Source organism: Lolium rigidum, chromosome 4 (genome assembly GCF_022539505.1).
Source record: "Lolium rigidum isolate FL_2022 chromosome 4, APGP_CSIRO_Lrig_0.1, whole genome shotgun sequence".
NCBI lineage: Eukaryota > Viridiplantae > Streptophyta > Magnoliopsida > Poales > Poaceae > Lolium > Lolium rigidum.
In genome coordinates, this window is record NC_061511.1 from 17,902,751 (window position 1) to 17,917,285 (window position 14,535).

The 14,535-nt window shown below is 44.7% G+C and overlaps 2 protein-coding genes and 1 pseudogene across 4 annotated transcripts; 1 reads left to right on the forward strand and 2 right to left on the reverse strand.

Moving 5' to 3' along the window:
• Window positions 1-3,372: 3,372 nt before the first annotated feature.
• LOC124707953 (probable sucrose-phosphatase 3) lies at window positions 3,373-6,647 on the reverse strand. Of its 3 annotated transcripts, none has more exons than XM_047239642.1 (9): window positions 6,523-6,647; window positions 5,813-5,904; window positions 5,408-5,707; window positions 5,204-5,305; window positions 4,883-5,077; window positions 4,495-4,782; window positions 4,134-4,320; window positions 3,953-3,999; window positions 3,373-3,862 (listed from the first exon to the last, which is right to left on the reverse strand). In XM_047239642.1, exons 2-9 carry the CDS (start codon window positions 5,870-5,872, stop codon window positions 3,770-3,772), a joined length of 1,272 nt encoding a protein of 423 aa, XP_047095598.1. In that variant the 5' UTR covers window positions 5,873-5,904; window positions 6,523-6,647; the 3' UTR covers window positions 3,373-3,769. The 3 variants fall into 3 exon arrangements, with proteins under 3 accessions (XP_047095598.1, XP_047095597.1, XP_047095596.1); XM_047239641.1 differs by having other exon boundaries at window positions 5,813-5,916; window positions 6,523-6,633; XM_047239640.1 differs by lacking the exon at window positions 6,523-6,647 and having other exon boundaries at window positions 5,813-6,516.
• Window positions 6,648-9,231: 2,584 nt separating this feature from the next.
• On the reverse strand, window positions 9,232-11,871 carry LOC124650342 (annotated as a pseudogene).
• A 952-nt stretch (window positions 11,872-12,823) lies between these two features.
• On the forward strand, window positions 12,824-14,020 carry LOC124708226. Its single transcript, XM_047239916.1, has one exon. The coding sequence runs from the start codon at window positions 12,824-12,826 to the stop codon at window positions 14,018-14,020; it is 1,197 nt and encodes a 398-aa protein (XP_047095872.1).
• Window positions 14,021-14,535: the final 515 nt, after the last annotated feature.

The window sequence follows — 14,535 nt, forward strand, 5'->3', positions numbered from 1 at the left end:
TATTAGGAACGAGGGTTGTATTTGTAGTGCACATTTTTCTTAAGTTGCTAAGATGGGGGTATTTGCATATTTGCCGCACTATATATTTTTATTGCATATTTGCCCTATGATCACCACATGTCGGTGACACATGATGTGACAAATATGTAAAGTGTATATATTCTACGCATAAAAAAAACTTACTAACTTATATGACTACACAAACGTGTCAAATACTCAATTCATTGCTAACCCATAATATCACTCGGATAACTGTTGATCCTTTTTTCGAGGTTACATCAAAGATGTACAATAGATCTATAGAAGAGAGCAACAATTTACAAGAACGTGCTAAGCGCTGCGAACATCACAAGCACGCACATCCACGCCTCTCACTATCAGCGTGCACCCACACCCACACCCACACCTACCATGACCCAAGTATTGAGTTCATCCCTAACCCCTACATGCCAATGCCTCCATAGAGCATTGCAACCATATATTGCTGAAAGTTCTGATGCTACACTGCTTCCATAGCGACCAACATGTAAAAATCACCAGGATGTCTAGGAGCCTTCTTTCTTTCCTTCTTTGTGTTTGTCAGATCTCCAGCCACCACGGTACAAGGATGTATTGAGTTCCTAGTGGAGGTATCACTACACGGGCAAACTAGAAAGACTCTAAACCATACCTCGTGAGCATACAAGCATTGGATCTTGATGTGATTTGCCATGTCATCCTCTTGCAGGCAAGTAAAGCAAGGATTCATTCTTGCAGCCCATGTTGCATCCTCCCGTCTGAAGTCCAAAACCATTATTGCACCGTCAACCACATTTTTTTTGCATAGGCCCTTGAATTCTATATATGCAGCTAGCAACATCAAACCTTGTCATAGCGCAATGTAGGTTGGCTTGGCAGTATACAGTCCAGGCGGCGATTGTGGCCATGAGAAAATGTTCTCATGGGCCGGGTCCCAACTCACACCGGTGATGGAAAGCCATAGTTTAACGCACTGGCTTGCAGTTTCAGTGTCTAGCCTGCCCGATATGTCCTCCATCCAGCGGTTGCCTTAAGGCATCTTTGAAAGTGCATGGAGCCTCCATGTGTGGTTTTGGTAATTAATGATAATCCCTATGGACTAATGTTTGCATTGAGTCATATGTGTAGGAGTTATCCATAGACAATGCTTGAACCATATGTTAGCTTCAAGGTTGCAGTGAGAAGAAATAAGGTGCAAGCTAGTTCAAGATAAGTCAATTCGAAGAGATCATATGCTTAAAGCTTGCCATTCATATGGTGTTCATGTATATGTGAAGATGCATCGAAGAAGGTGCTCTCCCATAGTGGAGCGAGGGGGAGCAATCCGCAAGACTTCATAGTGCAAGGACAATCAAGAATGGTATTCCATCTTGTCGCGGTCAAGATCGGCATCATCTAGCTCAAATGAAATGCGCAAGGTTAAGGGTTTGCTTTTGATAGAGTTTCTTTCTTACCGGTCTCGTGTTTTAGGTGGGAGACCGATTCATAGGCTAAATGTCGTACTATCAAGGGGCTCTCGAGTGAGTAACTCGATCATATCGTTTAGAATGCGGTCAAACCTTTGCATCCTTGCATCATCTTTCTTGGTTGTTATTTGAATCTTATCCATGTGGTGTTTTAGAGCTTGTGGTTATTACCATGACAAGCTCTAGTTCATCGAAAATGGATTTCACGTAAATCACTTATTGCGTTTTCGATATTGGGGTTTTTCTCGGTTCTCCCCATTTAAAGGTTTCACTCTAAAAATCATAGAAAATCCTCCCCCACTTGTTTTCATATTTTTACTTTTTGTGGTGGTATCTCTTGTCGTCCTTTTTCCAACAAAATTGGTTTCATCTTATTTGGATTTTCCAATTTCAAGTTATTTGCATTTCAAGTTTGGGTTTTAAAAGAAAAAAAGAAAACTAAGAATTTCACATTGAGATTTTGCAGGTTTGTTGATTTCATCATTGGCTACGTCCAGAATTTTGTTTCGGACTTGTTTTTAAACTTAAAAGTTTGATTTCCAAAATTTTGAAAATAAAGAGCTACATGTAGCTCCACCTCCATTTGCAGTTTTCGGTTATCTACATTCTTCATTTTTTTGTTTTACTTTAAATCCAAACCATCTTATCTTATGTGTTTTAATAGGGAGTAGATTAGCGAAAATGGTAAATGGAACGTGGGTACGCGCGCACCCATTTACGAAAAGTTCAAAAAATGCTATTTAAAAGTTTCCAAAAAATGTGAAGTAAATTTTTGCATGTAGATATTATGTTGATACTTACTCGTGTGTGTTTTCACAGAAAAATAACATTGTGTGTGACCTACACTAAAATGACAAAATGCAAATTCCTATTCCTGTGAATAGTACAAATTCCTGTTCACTACTCTTATTTGGACATTTTGTCATTTTTATGCAGGCCACACATAATGGTATTTTTTCGTGAAAACTCACACGAGTAAGTATCAACATAATATGTACATGCAAAATTTTACTTCACATTTTTTTGAAACTTTTAAATAGCATTTTTTTTGAAATTTTCGTAAATGGGTGCGCGAGCACCCATGTTCCATTCATCCGGGTCGGTAGATTAGACACTAATTTGGTGAGTACAATGATAGAAAATATTTTCCTTAACAGATTTATTTTTTACATTTATTATTATTACTGTATTTGGTAGACACCACGATCAATGCGAATGGTGGTTTTTGTAGTAGTGCGTGGCAGATTGTGTCCATGGTCTAGGTAAATGAGCAGTATGGCGGTTTTAAGGAATTCAGCTTCCGAGTTGCACCACCCTTAGTCACAGGAAAATCAGAATAATAAAGGGATCCGTGAGACAAAATACTACCAAGATCTTGGTGTTTCTTTTCAGTCTGTCAGTGGGATTAAAGGTTGTAACAGTACAGTTGAACATAATTTAGACAAGTGGTGTGGCCGAATGGATTAGGCCATGTTAACCAGCTTGCCAGTTAAAAGGTGCATCTTCTCACGTGTTAGAACTAGCCATAGGTTGCAAGGGCTTATGATCTTGAACCGACATTCTCGAGATACATCTTCTCCTTCCATTTGTCACATGCGACCATAGTCGCAAAAAGGTACGTCAAAAGAGTTCAGATTTGGCTGATAATAAGGTTGACGCAACCTCATTGGCTACGACTAAGAGATCAGTGACTGGCAGAAATCGGAAACAACAACGCTAAATCTCATTGGACCTTGCGTCCTTGCCAACCAGGGCCAGGAAACAAAGATAACAGCAATCCGAAAGTTCAAGAGACAAGCAGAATATTGTACTTACACAAATAATTGAATTGAGGAAACTAGCTTCAAAGCATTCTATCACACAGCAAAAACTAAGTTCAAAGAAAGACTAGCTGAAAATAAAATTTTATTTCTTAAATTTGTTTTGGACATACAAAAAAGTTGCTGCAGTACCCTGGAAAGACACTGCTGACAAGCTGTATGCTCCCACACATTTGGAAAAGTTAGAGTTATTTGCGGAGGAACGGATTGCCACCTTTAACTGTCACGGGCAAGGTTTGGTGCCCACTTGCACCAGCTCGCGAGCATCAAGTTCATGAGATAGAATCGTTGAACAATTCTTCTTTGCGCACGAAATCGATATGAGGATAGACCCTCTCTGGGAGAACCACAATAGTACAGCAGTTCGAATCAGCCGTGAGATCCACTTACACAAGAACTAGTATATTTGTCATTCTATCTTGACTTCCAGAGATCCCGTGCATATACTGCAAGTGGTTAGATGATCTATAAGATGAAGGTATGTTCAGTCCCTGCAGAATATTCTTCAAGCCAAGTCTTGTGGATGTGTGTCAGTTCCAAGCCCTCTGGAGTCTCAGGCTGCAAGTTCAAGCAGATTGGTAGTTCAGCATGCAGTGTGCGCACATAACTACAGCAGGGTATGCAAGGATTTCTGCGGAAATCTGATACCTTCATATTCACCAGAAGAGTTGTCCGACAGCAATATTGCGCATCACCTGAGTGTGGCACGAGCATTAGTATGGACACGTGATACAATGAGGAAACACAAGACAAGTAATTATGGTGCATCCAATGGATAACTGGCGGCGTGGAATAACTTAATTATGTGAAGAGTTCTTAGGATATATACCTTCCATCACCCAATTGTCAAACCTCACCAACCAGTTACTTGTACCAATCGGTGATGAAACAAGGCGGTCCACCCATGCTCGGAACTTTTTTCCTTGTTGGTCACCATAGCATGAACTCAGTGCATCAATGCATGCATGAAGTGACCGCTCAGTTCCACAAGGTTGTATCAGTGTGCCATTTTGATGCTACACAAAATAAGCTATCAGTCTAAAGTAAGCTAAAAAACAATCAAAGATTGCTTCGCAAAAATTACGCCCAGTTTCTCTTCTGACACGTACAAAAGAAACGACATGGTAATGTAGAAAACATATGAAGAAACATAAACCGGGTTAGCCTAAGAAACAAGGGAATGTACTTACAGTAATGCTTTTCAAGTACTGCATAACTGATGGAGAATTCTGAACCTCACCCCTCCGCCACTTCTCATAGAGAACATAAAACTTCACCACTACATCCGCAGGCTTGATTGTGTCTACCTTCAGGTATGGGAATTCAAGATCTCTTGCAGAAACACTAGGTCCTAGTTTGAAGTGTGCAATAGCTTGCGTGATACCAGAAGCGCATCTCTCAGTTGCATGAATCATCTTAAAGTTATCCCTTCCTTTCTCTTCATACCACTGAAGAAGCTCCTCTTGGGCATTGCTGACCTGAATATGGTTTCAAAACTCTATATTAAGCTTATATGGGTAATCATTGTCACCAATGAACTTCACTGAAACACCTTCAAACAACTGCTTTTACACTGACCATGACACCGTAGGCAGATGGAACGCTGAATAAATCCGCATCATTTCCAGAGTCACCACACACAAGAACATTGCTTGGTGGTTTCCCACACAAATTGAACTTCTCAAGTAAATATACAAGAGCCTGCCCTTTCCCCGCACCTCGTGGCAACACATCTAGGGCCTCCCCGCTACTATAGATTATCTTCACATCTAGCTAATCACAGAAAGAAAGCAGTAAAGTCCAAATAAAATACCGCTAAATAATGCTCTGGTCCTAACAAAACTCAAAAATTCAAAACAAGAGAGAAAGAGAAGATCACAAAGGCCTGTCTTGCCTTACCCCACATTCCTGCAGTTTCTGGGGAAGAGAATTAATCACTTCCTGAGCACCCTGCTTGTCAACAAAAAAGCTGACCTTGTGAGGACCTTGATTCCTCTCTGGCTGCATCCACACAAAGACAAAGTGATAAACAGATATCTTAGTTCATCTAGTAAAATTTGAAACAACCTATGGAAAAGTAGCCGTGCAACCCATTGGACATGCCTGAGGTTTTAGCTGAGGGAACTTAGCTGTCTCCTGAACAACAATATCCTTATCCCACCTGTTATTCAGCAATTCCTCCCAGCCAACATCAGGAGTCATCTCCTCACCATACGCTATCACGGTGCCCACCGACATGATGGTGATGTCCGGAGTGAGCAAAGGCTTTATCTTCCTCAGACCCCTGTAACTGACCGGTGTTCTTCCGGTGGAGAACACCAGCAGAGAATCCTGGGAGTACTCCGATTCCCAGAGCGCCTGGAAGCGAAGCAAGGCCAAGTTCTCCGGATCGTGGTGATCAACCTGCATGTCAGGTGCACAACCCAAAAGTCAAAACAGTGGCCAGACACAGAAATGGTTGGGCTGGTTCTTTCTGGATAAACGAAATGATCCAATCGAGGTACGCACCATCGTCTGGTCGAGATCCGAAACGATCATAAGACGGGCAGAGCCGTCGAGCCTGTCCATTCTTCGTCGTGGCGCAGCCGAGAACGACGGACCTGCAGAGATTGCTGAAAACGGTTGATGGTTATGCATCATGTACACTTGTCTGAAACAAGCAGGACAAGTATTTCTCCTTCTTATAAAGTATTGTTCAATCATATATTGGTTAGCTCTCTGAAAACAAGCTGGACGAGCACTTGTCCTTGTTTGAGACTATTCTTCAGCCATCGGCTGCTAATAAGGTCTTTTATTTCGGCAAACAAAACAATGGCTTCAGATAGATTAAACAACTATACTAACCAAGAAACTGCTGTAGCAGAGCAGGTAGAGTAAGACAGCAAACTGAACCATCCATGGCTTATCCGTACAGCTAAAACAAATAAGCAAGAACTTGAACAGAGCGTGCGACTTCACTAATCTATTAGTTTATCTTCCAGGCGAAATCGATGCCGACAGGGAGTCCAACCAATATCCACAGGATTTTTTTTCTCTCGAAAGCGCGCTTATCATTTCGTGTAAGAAGGAAAGGCAAGCAACGATTTGTGGCAAGGAAATGTACATCGTAATCAACAGAACCATGCTAGCGCAGCCCAAACCGTCGAACACCTTGAATGCATGATGATTTTGAGGGGAAGACGGAAGAGAAGACGAAGTGGGGCGCGGGTCGCTCCTACCTCAGCTGCGTGGCGGACGGCGGCGGCAACGGCCCGGAGGAGGAAGATGCGGAGGACGGGCAGCGTGGGAGGAGAGAGCGATGCGGGACCGCGACGAAGACTGACCGGGAGGGAGTGCGCGAGTGGAAATGCAGCTACGAGGAACCTTCCGTTGGAGCACTTGTTTATGACTTCGTCGGCTTCCACTGATGAAACCGGTGAGTGCGGAGGGAACCCCCTTTTCTCAAGAACAAAGAATAAAAAAAAAGTCACAAAACAATTTTAGAAATGCTCCATATTTTCTACTGTTTTTCTCAAGAACAACAATAAAAAAATGACAACAAAGATAAAAATTGCTATTGGACGAAAACAGCAGGAATTTTTCTTGTTGTAACAATATTCTATTACTGTGAAACAAAACTATGTTCAGGGAGAAAGTAAAAGGGACATGAAGTCATGCATGGCTGCTAGTCAATGATGTGAGACTGGACTAGCCTTCTATACTAGCTAGTAGATGGCCATAGCTTTCTTGATTTATTCAACATTGGTTGCGGTAAGTTGTTGCTTGGTTTACAATTAAAGTTTTTTTTTAAAACGGAGGTAAAAACTTTGCCCCTATGTATTGATTAAGTAGAAGTTTTACAAGACTATAGAAAAAGATTTATTACAACGATCACTCTCCCGTCATCATTTCGCTCAAGCGCTTAGCACCCGCTAAGACCCACAAACACGACTCTTTTTTGATCTTATCAAAGACTACGTGAGAGGGTGCATGCTTGTTGTGGAAGACCCTAGCATTGCCTTCATTTCAAACTTTCCAATCAATGAGCAAAGTGAGTGATGACATAGCCTTGCGACCGGGATAGAGCTCCCCGACATCGTCTTACACCATTCCGAAATATCGAGGCCCGCCCATTGACTAGTATTGATCTCCGGGATGCCCATCCTTTCCTTTGCGAGCCCTCAAAGGCGTAGGGTGAAACAACAATGGACAAATAAATGGTTGACGGACTCCACACGTTGCTTACAAAGAGGACAAAGCCCACAATTTGGCCACACTCGCTTCTCCAACCAATTCGCCGTTCAAATTCTATTTTAGGATGAAACAGCAATGGACAAATAAATGGTTGACGGACTCTACATTGCTTACAAAGAGGACAAAGCCCACAATTTAGCCACCATTTTTTCTCCAACTGGTCCACCGTTATTCTATTTTGATTGAGACAAGCCATACAAAAACTTCATCTTAGGAGGCGTACAAGCCTTCCAAATCGTCTTATTCATGCTGGAAGACGTGGACCTCAAAAATTGCACCTGGTACGCCAACTTGGCCGAGTGCTGGCCACTAGGCGTGAGCCTCTCCATACAATTAAAGTGACTTGACTGTGAACTGAACTTGGTAGATGCCTGCTCACTAGCTCAAGCGTAAAATTGTACCAAAACTACAAGACAATATAAAGAAGCAAAATGACATGATTCAGAGGACGGTATAAATGGTACATGGCTCAATGCCCAAAAAGCAAGACACACCTGGAACGGGGCATGCATTTTGTAGAAACTAACGTTACACCATGACACGAGTCAATTGACGGGAGAGACTTGTATAGGATCTCTCCATTAGATAGGATCATAGAATCAACCCAGAAAAAACATACTTTGAACAGGCGAAAAAATCTGAAAATAATAAACAACATGCATATAGGTTGTATCTACAACTCCAAGAAATTTCAGCTTAAAATCTGATCTACACTTGGAGAAACAAAAAAGACAAATTCTATTGTGAATAGTGTCAGATCTGGTTGAGTAGTATTTCACATATTCACACTCAGATTTATCTTTTTTGTCTCTCCAAATGTATGTCGAATTTGAAGTTGCAAATTTTTGGCGTTGCATATATAACATAGATGTGTGTTGTGATTTTTTTTCAGATTTTTTGAACATGTTTTGTCTTTGCAAAAAAATTGTTCTCATATATCCTATCTAAGACCTGATCCTACCTAAGTCTTCCCCGTCAATTGACAGTTGGACACAGATCAGGTGACATGCACCTTTTGCATGTCACCGTGTGACATGCGGCCTAAATCCAAATTTAAATATTGCAAAAAAAATTGAAAAAAATCATGCATGTTCACAGCACATATTAAGATAACTCCTAAAAATTTTAGATCAAAATTAGAAACATACATCGAAAAACAAAAAAGAGAAATCTGTCATGAATAGTTCCCGAATTCAAATCTGAGTTTCTCTGTACACTATTCACATCTGAGTTTCTCTTTTTTATTTCTCGATGTATGTTTCGAATTTTGATCTGAAATTTTTAGGGATTATCTTAATATGTGCTTTGAACATACATGATTTTTTTTCAAATTTTTTCGCAATATTTAAATTTGGATTTAGGCCGCATGTCACACGGTGACATGCAAAAGGTGCATGTCACCTGATCTCTATCCCAATTGACATGCATCTGGAGTACAAGGGGTCTTACATTCTCCAGCATATGCTGCAGAAGATAAACCACAGGAAAAAAAAATGACTAGTCGTCTGCGGCCATATACCACATGAAGAGCGATGAACTGACACATCCTGGTTTCATCACCCTGAAGACAGTTCAACTGACATACATCTGCCACTGTAAAACGGGTTTGACATTCTCCCGCACATTGCTCCAGAAAATTCACTTGTTTGGGGCACACAACATGAAGAGTGATGCAGTGACACATCCTGGTTTCGTTATCGTGAAGATAGCTTCAGACATTGGTATATCAAGTGTTCAATCTAGCAACTACAAAATTCAGAAAATTCTAGCTATGGCTGAACTTCTATCAAACTGGTAAGTACTGTGGGCTAGGAAGGCTGTAGAGGTGAGCGATGACTCTGGAGACCTCCTGAATCCCTGCCTCATCAGCATCAAATAGCGTCCACCACGGTGGGTCTTCTGGAAGGGGAACTCCAGATCTCCTGGCCGCAGCGTAGATAACTCCGCACGCTACTACCTCGCTCTTAAATCTCACACAGAGAGTTGCGCGCAAGCTGGTAAGCAAAATGAACAAACAAAGGTTAGTTTCTACTTAATACAGATAAAAATGGTCTAATGAAGACAACTATAATGGGACAAAAACAATTCATGCAATTTGGAGGTATGCTACTGATCTTATCCGCTGTCTCCAGAAGAGGAAAATATTCATGCTAACAAATTGATAAGAAGGGGGTATATCATTGTGGCGAGAAAGGATCTGGGATGCAACTACTGGCAATGACATAACTCGAGATGTCATAGGTTGATGTTTCACAAGCATAAGAGCAGCACAGGAATAGCTTGAGAAAAAATCATCGACCAATTTCAGTAACTGGATACTTGGTACACTTTAACTGAAATCTATGGCAAGGAACTGGATGTGGTAACAAAAGAACATTACCTGTCATTGGCCAGGTTCCATGCCACTTGCATGAGCTCGGGCGCGTCGAACACATTAAGGTAGCTGGGGATCCGTGACCAGTTCTTCCTGCAGGACAACAAACAAGGATTTTTTGTTTCACTTTGTCAGTCACTAAAATCCTACGGCATAATAACTCAGGGTTTCAGATTACACAAATTCTACATACTGACCAAGGACGAGTCGCGCAAATGGCGGACCGGGGCGCCGTGCCTCCTGCATTCGATCCTGTGGAACACGCGGATGACGCTCTCCAGTTCCCTCGGGCTCTCCTCCCGCTTCAAGGATAGCCAGACGCACGTCGCCGCGACTCTCTGCAGGCATGATGGGATGAAGCAATGCTCTGATGAAATTTCAGTTGGTTGTCGCCATTGGAACATTATTACAATTATGCAAGTTCAGTGAAATCAGAATGAATTTTTCGGGGATGCTTAATCTCACCTTGACGCTGAACCGGGCGAGCGACTGCTTGCAGTAGAAGCGGTGGAGCAGGACCTGCGCCGTGTTCATCACCACCTGCGGGCTTGCGAGGAGTTAGAGCATCTCTACAAACCCCAAACCCTAAATTCGTGTATCCAGGACACCCCAACGCGGATTTGGGGTTCGAAAAACACGAACGCAGTTCAAATACGGCATATAAAACTGCAAATTTAAAAAAAAAACGCGCGTAAGACGGAAGATCAATTCGTTTGGACAGTTCAACTTACATTGACCCCTAAATTCAACTACAATATGTCAAAAGGAACTCGAATTTCCTAAATCCGAGTTGAAATCCGCCGCCACGGGCTACATTACAACAAAATCGGCTCCGGGATACTCATCGGAGCCCTGCGTCGTGGCGGCGGCGCGTCGGAGCGGCCTCCTCACTCCTCGTCGCTGCCGAGGTCGACGAAGACGCGGCCCTGGCTCGAGCGCGCGACGAGGCCAACCACCGTGTCGTGGTCGCGCTCCTCGACGAAGTCACCCGGCGCAAGCCCCGCGTTCACGCCGAGCTGCGGGAGGACGAGCTTCAGCTGCTCGTCGTCGAGGTAGTCGCCGGGGCGAACTGCAGGAGGCGGCTCCGGCTCCGCATCGACCTCCATCTTCACCACCAGCGCCGTCGACGGGTGCTGGCAGGAGCTCGACCCCGACGACGACGACGCCGCGGAAGGGGAGGAGGCGTGATTGAGGCGGTAGCGCTCCTACTCGCGCTTGGCGAAGGCGGGCGGCACCGCGACGCCGTAGTTGCGGTAGCGGTAGCTACCGCGGATGCGCGCCGCGTCGGAGCGGAGCTTCTCCGCCTCGTCTTCTCGCCGGCAGGCGGAGTGGTGGAGCTCCCACCGCGCTAGGTGGAGCTAGTGTCCGCCACGGCCTATCTGGCCGCCCCCGCGCCCGTGGCCTACCACCATCGTCGCTGGCGGGAGGTGGGGTCGCTCGATCTACACGCCGCCGCATCGATTGCTCGCCGGAGGGGCGGCTATTTGACGTCGGCGGGAGGCGGAGAGGCGGAGGAGCGGATGGGGCTTGGCCCCCATCTGCCTCGCCGACCGCTATATATGCTTTTGGCGGTTTGGGTTGCGGCCTGGATACATTTTCCGGGCCAGACCACCGATGCGGGGTCAGGTCTGGCCCAAAAAATGGCCGAAACCCTTTTATCGGCCCGCCGCCACGTGTCCAGGCCAATATGGGGGATCTGCTAGAGTAGCTCTAGGGCGCAATGAAAATCGAAGGTTCCACCAGCAATTTAACTGAATCGAAGAGAGGAAGAGGACGAGGGGGGAGAAGGGATGCTATAGTACGGGTTTAGGGATTCAGGGGAGGATATAGTCGGAGCAGGATGCCGGCCTCCTGGACGACCTGGCAGCCATAGGCGTAGAGGGAGGCCTTGGCGGGCTCACGGCGAATCTCGGAGCTGCTCTGCCGGCGGGTAGAACGTGTCGATCGCCGTGTACGTCATCCTTCCTCCCCGCGCCCGCGCGAGATCGGGCCGGTGCTTCGCTCCTGTGGTCGGCGACGGCGTGCTGGTTAGGTCGGTAATCGTGCGCGGCCTACGGTGTGGAGTAACAATTTTGAAAGAGAGAAGTCCAATTTACCCTCTAAACTTGTCTTAAAGTTCAGCTTACAAGCCTAAACTTTACTTTGGTTCAACTTTTAACCATGAATTCTAAAAACGATTCATAATCACCCCTTGCATTGTCTTAAGCCGGATTTTCTTATCACGTAATGTATTGTATTGATAAAATAGTGCGTACATGTATTTTATGTCTTTAACTCTTCATCTTCAAATGTATGCTTCATCTTCAACTCTTCACATGTCAGAATAAAAATGCCTCCAGCTCGCTGCGCTGCTGCGTGTGGGTGCCCGTGCTGACGGAAGGCTGGGCACGACAGGTGATGTAGAGGGCAGATGTCGGGTGTTATTGTCCGATGGAGGCACCCCTCTATGGTCGCCATGGCCTCGTTCCAGGGAGGAAGACGATCATGATGAGGCATGAGCTGATCATGCGATATGGAGAGAGAGAAAATACATGTACCGTGTATGTTATGTGTTGATGAGTTGATACAATATTTAGGGAGAAAAACCGGTTCAAAACTTGTCAAAAGGGGTAGAAGGTTCAATTTTAAACGGTTTATATAATTCATGGTTGAAGATTGAACCAAAATAAAGTTTAGGGTTGTATTCTAAACTTTTAGACGTGTTTAGGGGGTAAATTGGACTTCTCTCATTCTAAAATATACCTTTTCTGAAACATTTTGAAATATACCTAGAGCTGAAACGCTGGAAATTTCCGTTTTAGAAATACCAAATCTAAACCATCTCTCTGACTCTGACTTGGACCGTGTACCTGACTAACTGTACCGCCATATACCATCGTATCCTAGAAGTCCTGTTCCGATTGGCCAAGAATATGGAAGCAGATCAACTGGCTCCGGCGGCCGCGGCCGCAACAGCGGCATCGGTGCTGGGCAACGACGACCTCCTCTGCGAGATCCTTCTTCGGCTCGGGTCATCCTACAGCCTCCTCCGCGCCGCTCTCGTCTCCAAGTGGTGGCTCCTCCAGGCTTCCAGCCCGGCCTTCCTCCGTCGTTTCCGCAACCGACACACGCCGCCCCTCCTCGGCTTTTATGTCAGCGATTATGGTTGGTACGAGTTCGTGCCGCTGCTGCAGCCTCCAGAGCTCGCTGCCCTCTTGCAGCGTGCGGTCTCATTCGATAGCGACGACGCCTTCTTCCCCGGATGCACGCAGATCTACCATTGTCGGAACGGCCGCCTCATCTCCGGGATCTACGAAGGCGGCGTATACAAGTACTCCCTCGTAGCGCCTCTGCATGCAGAGGAGTCTATTGTTGCCCTCCCACCGGCTCCGCTGCCAAGCCTTTACGGTGACACAGACACGATGTTCACTGAGATTTTCCTACCTGAGGATGGTAGCCGCGATGATATCACCTTGGTGCACCTTTGTAAGGTCGGCAGAAAAGTCTACGCGGAGGTGTATGTCCTCGGTATGGGCGGATGGAGCGTCTCTGCCACCACCGAGACTGTTTTAGCGCCACAATATGCCACAACCTTTGTCATAGATATGCTACCGCCCGTCCATGGCAAGGTCTTCATGGTGACCACCCTTGGGTACACACTGGGTCTAGATTTGGCTGCTCCGAGCTTCTTCACCCTCGAGCTCCCGACCGGGGTGCGGTTCAACTACATTCTATCATGTGTAAAGAATTCTGGGCTCCATCTTATCTACGCAGATGGATTTCAACTTAGTGTGTGGCTCCATCAGATGACGGACGACAACAGTGGCTGGATGCTGTTGGACACATTTTGCATACGAGAGGCATGTGCACGCGTTGCGGGTGAAAGCTGGGTGTTAGGAGATGATGATTTTATTTGGGTTGCTGCAGTTGGGGATAATGCCGAGTTTGTATTCTTGGATCATGTAGTGGGGGGCATTGTCTTCTATGTTCATCTAAAGAAAAGGGTAGTTAAGAAAGTCTATCAAAGAACTGGAGGTGTCCATGCTAGCCAGGTACGAATAGACCCCGTCATGATGCCATGGCCACCTATCTTCCCCGCACGGATTGTTGGACATGATCAAGAGGAATGATTCACTATGTTTGATCTTTGTAATATCTTCACTAGGTAATTAAGATTTCTGTAATAGAAAGATATGTTTCCTGATGAGTGACGAGGTCATGGAAATTAATGAAAATTCAAAATCAGCCGGGTGGGTCTGATTGCATCTCCTGCGACTAATATATGATATTTCATTGTGTTTAATTTCTCTCCTTAGTTTTAACCGTGTTTGCATGCATAGTATATTTGTCATGGCTCTCAAAACAATTTGCACAATTCATTAGGTTTCCTATAGGGCCAATACACAATATGATAATAGGGTCTTATGTACTTGATACCTAAATGATTAATAGAGTCTTCAGAGTTTTTGCAAATGGGTGGCTTCGTGTCACAGACTTTTGATCGATCTCTGTTCATTTCAATACAAGTACCTGAAGGTGAAAGTTACAGAAACCTATTGTGAGATATTCAACAGAACTGGACCAAATCTTTCCGGCTTCACCGCAGTGTGTGCAAGATATTGCCTATATGAAGACAGAAGATTTG

Bases quoted from the DNA above. Each gene is read 5' to 3' on its own strand.
- LOC124708226 (XM_047239916.1), top strand. From the start codon at position 12,824: ATGGAAGCAGATCAACTGGCTCCGGCGGCCGCGGCCGCAACAGCGGCA.
- LOC124707953 (XM_047239640.1), bottom strand. From the start codon at position 6,007: ATGATTGAACAATACTTTATAAGAAGGAGAAATACTTGTCCTGCTTGT. The intron at 5,078-5,203 runs GTAAGGCAAGAC...TTCTGTGATTAG, and splicing joins AGAAACTGCAGGAATGTGGG to CTAGATGTGAAGATAATCTA. The intron at 3,863-3,952 runs GTATCAGATTTC...TTGAACTTGCAG, and splicing joins CTCTTCTGGTGAATATGAAG to CCTGAGACTCCAGAGGGCTT.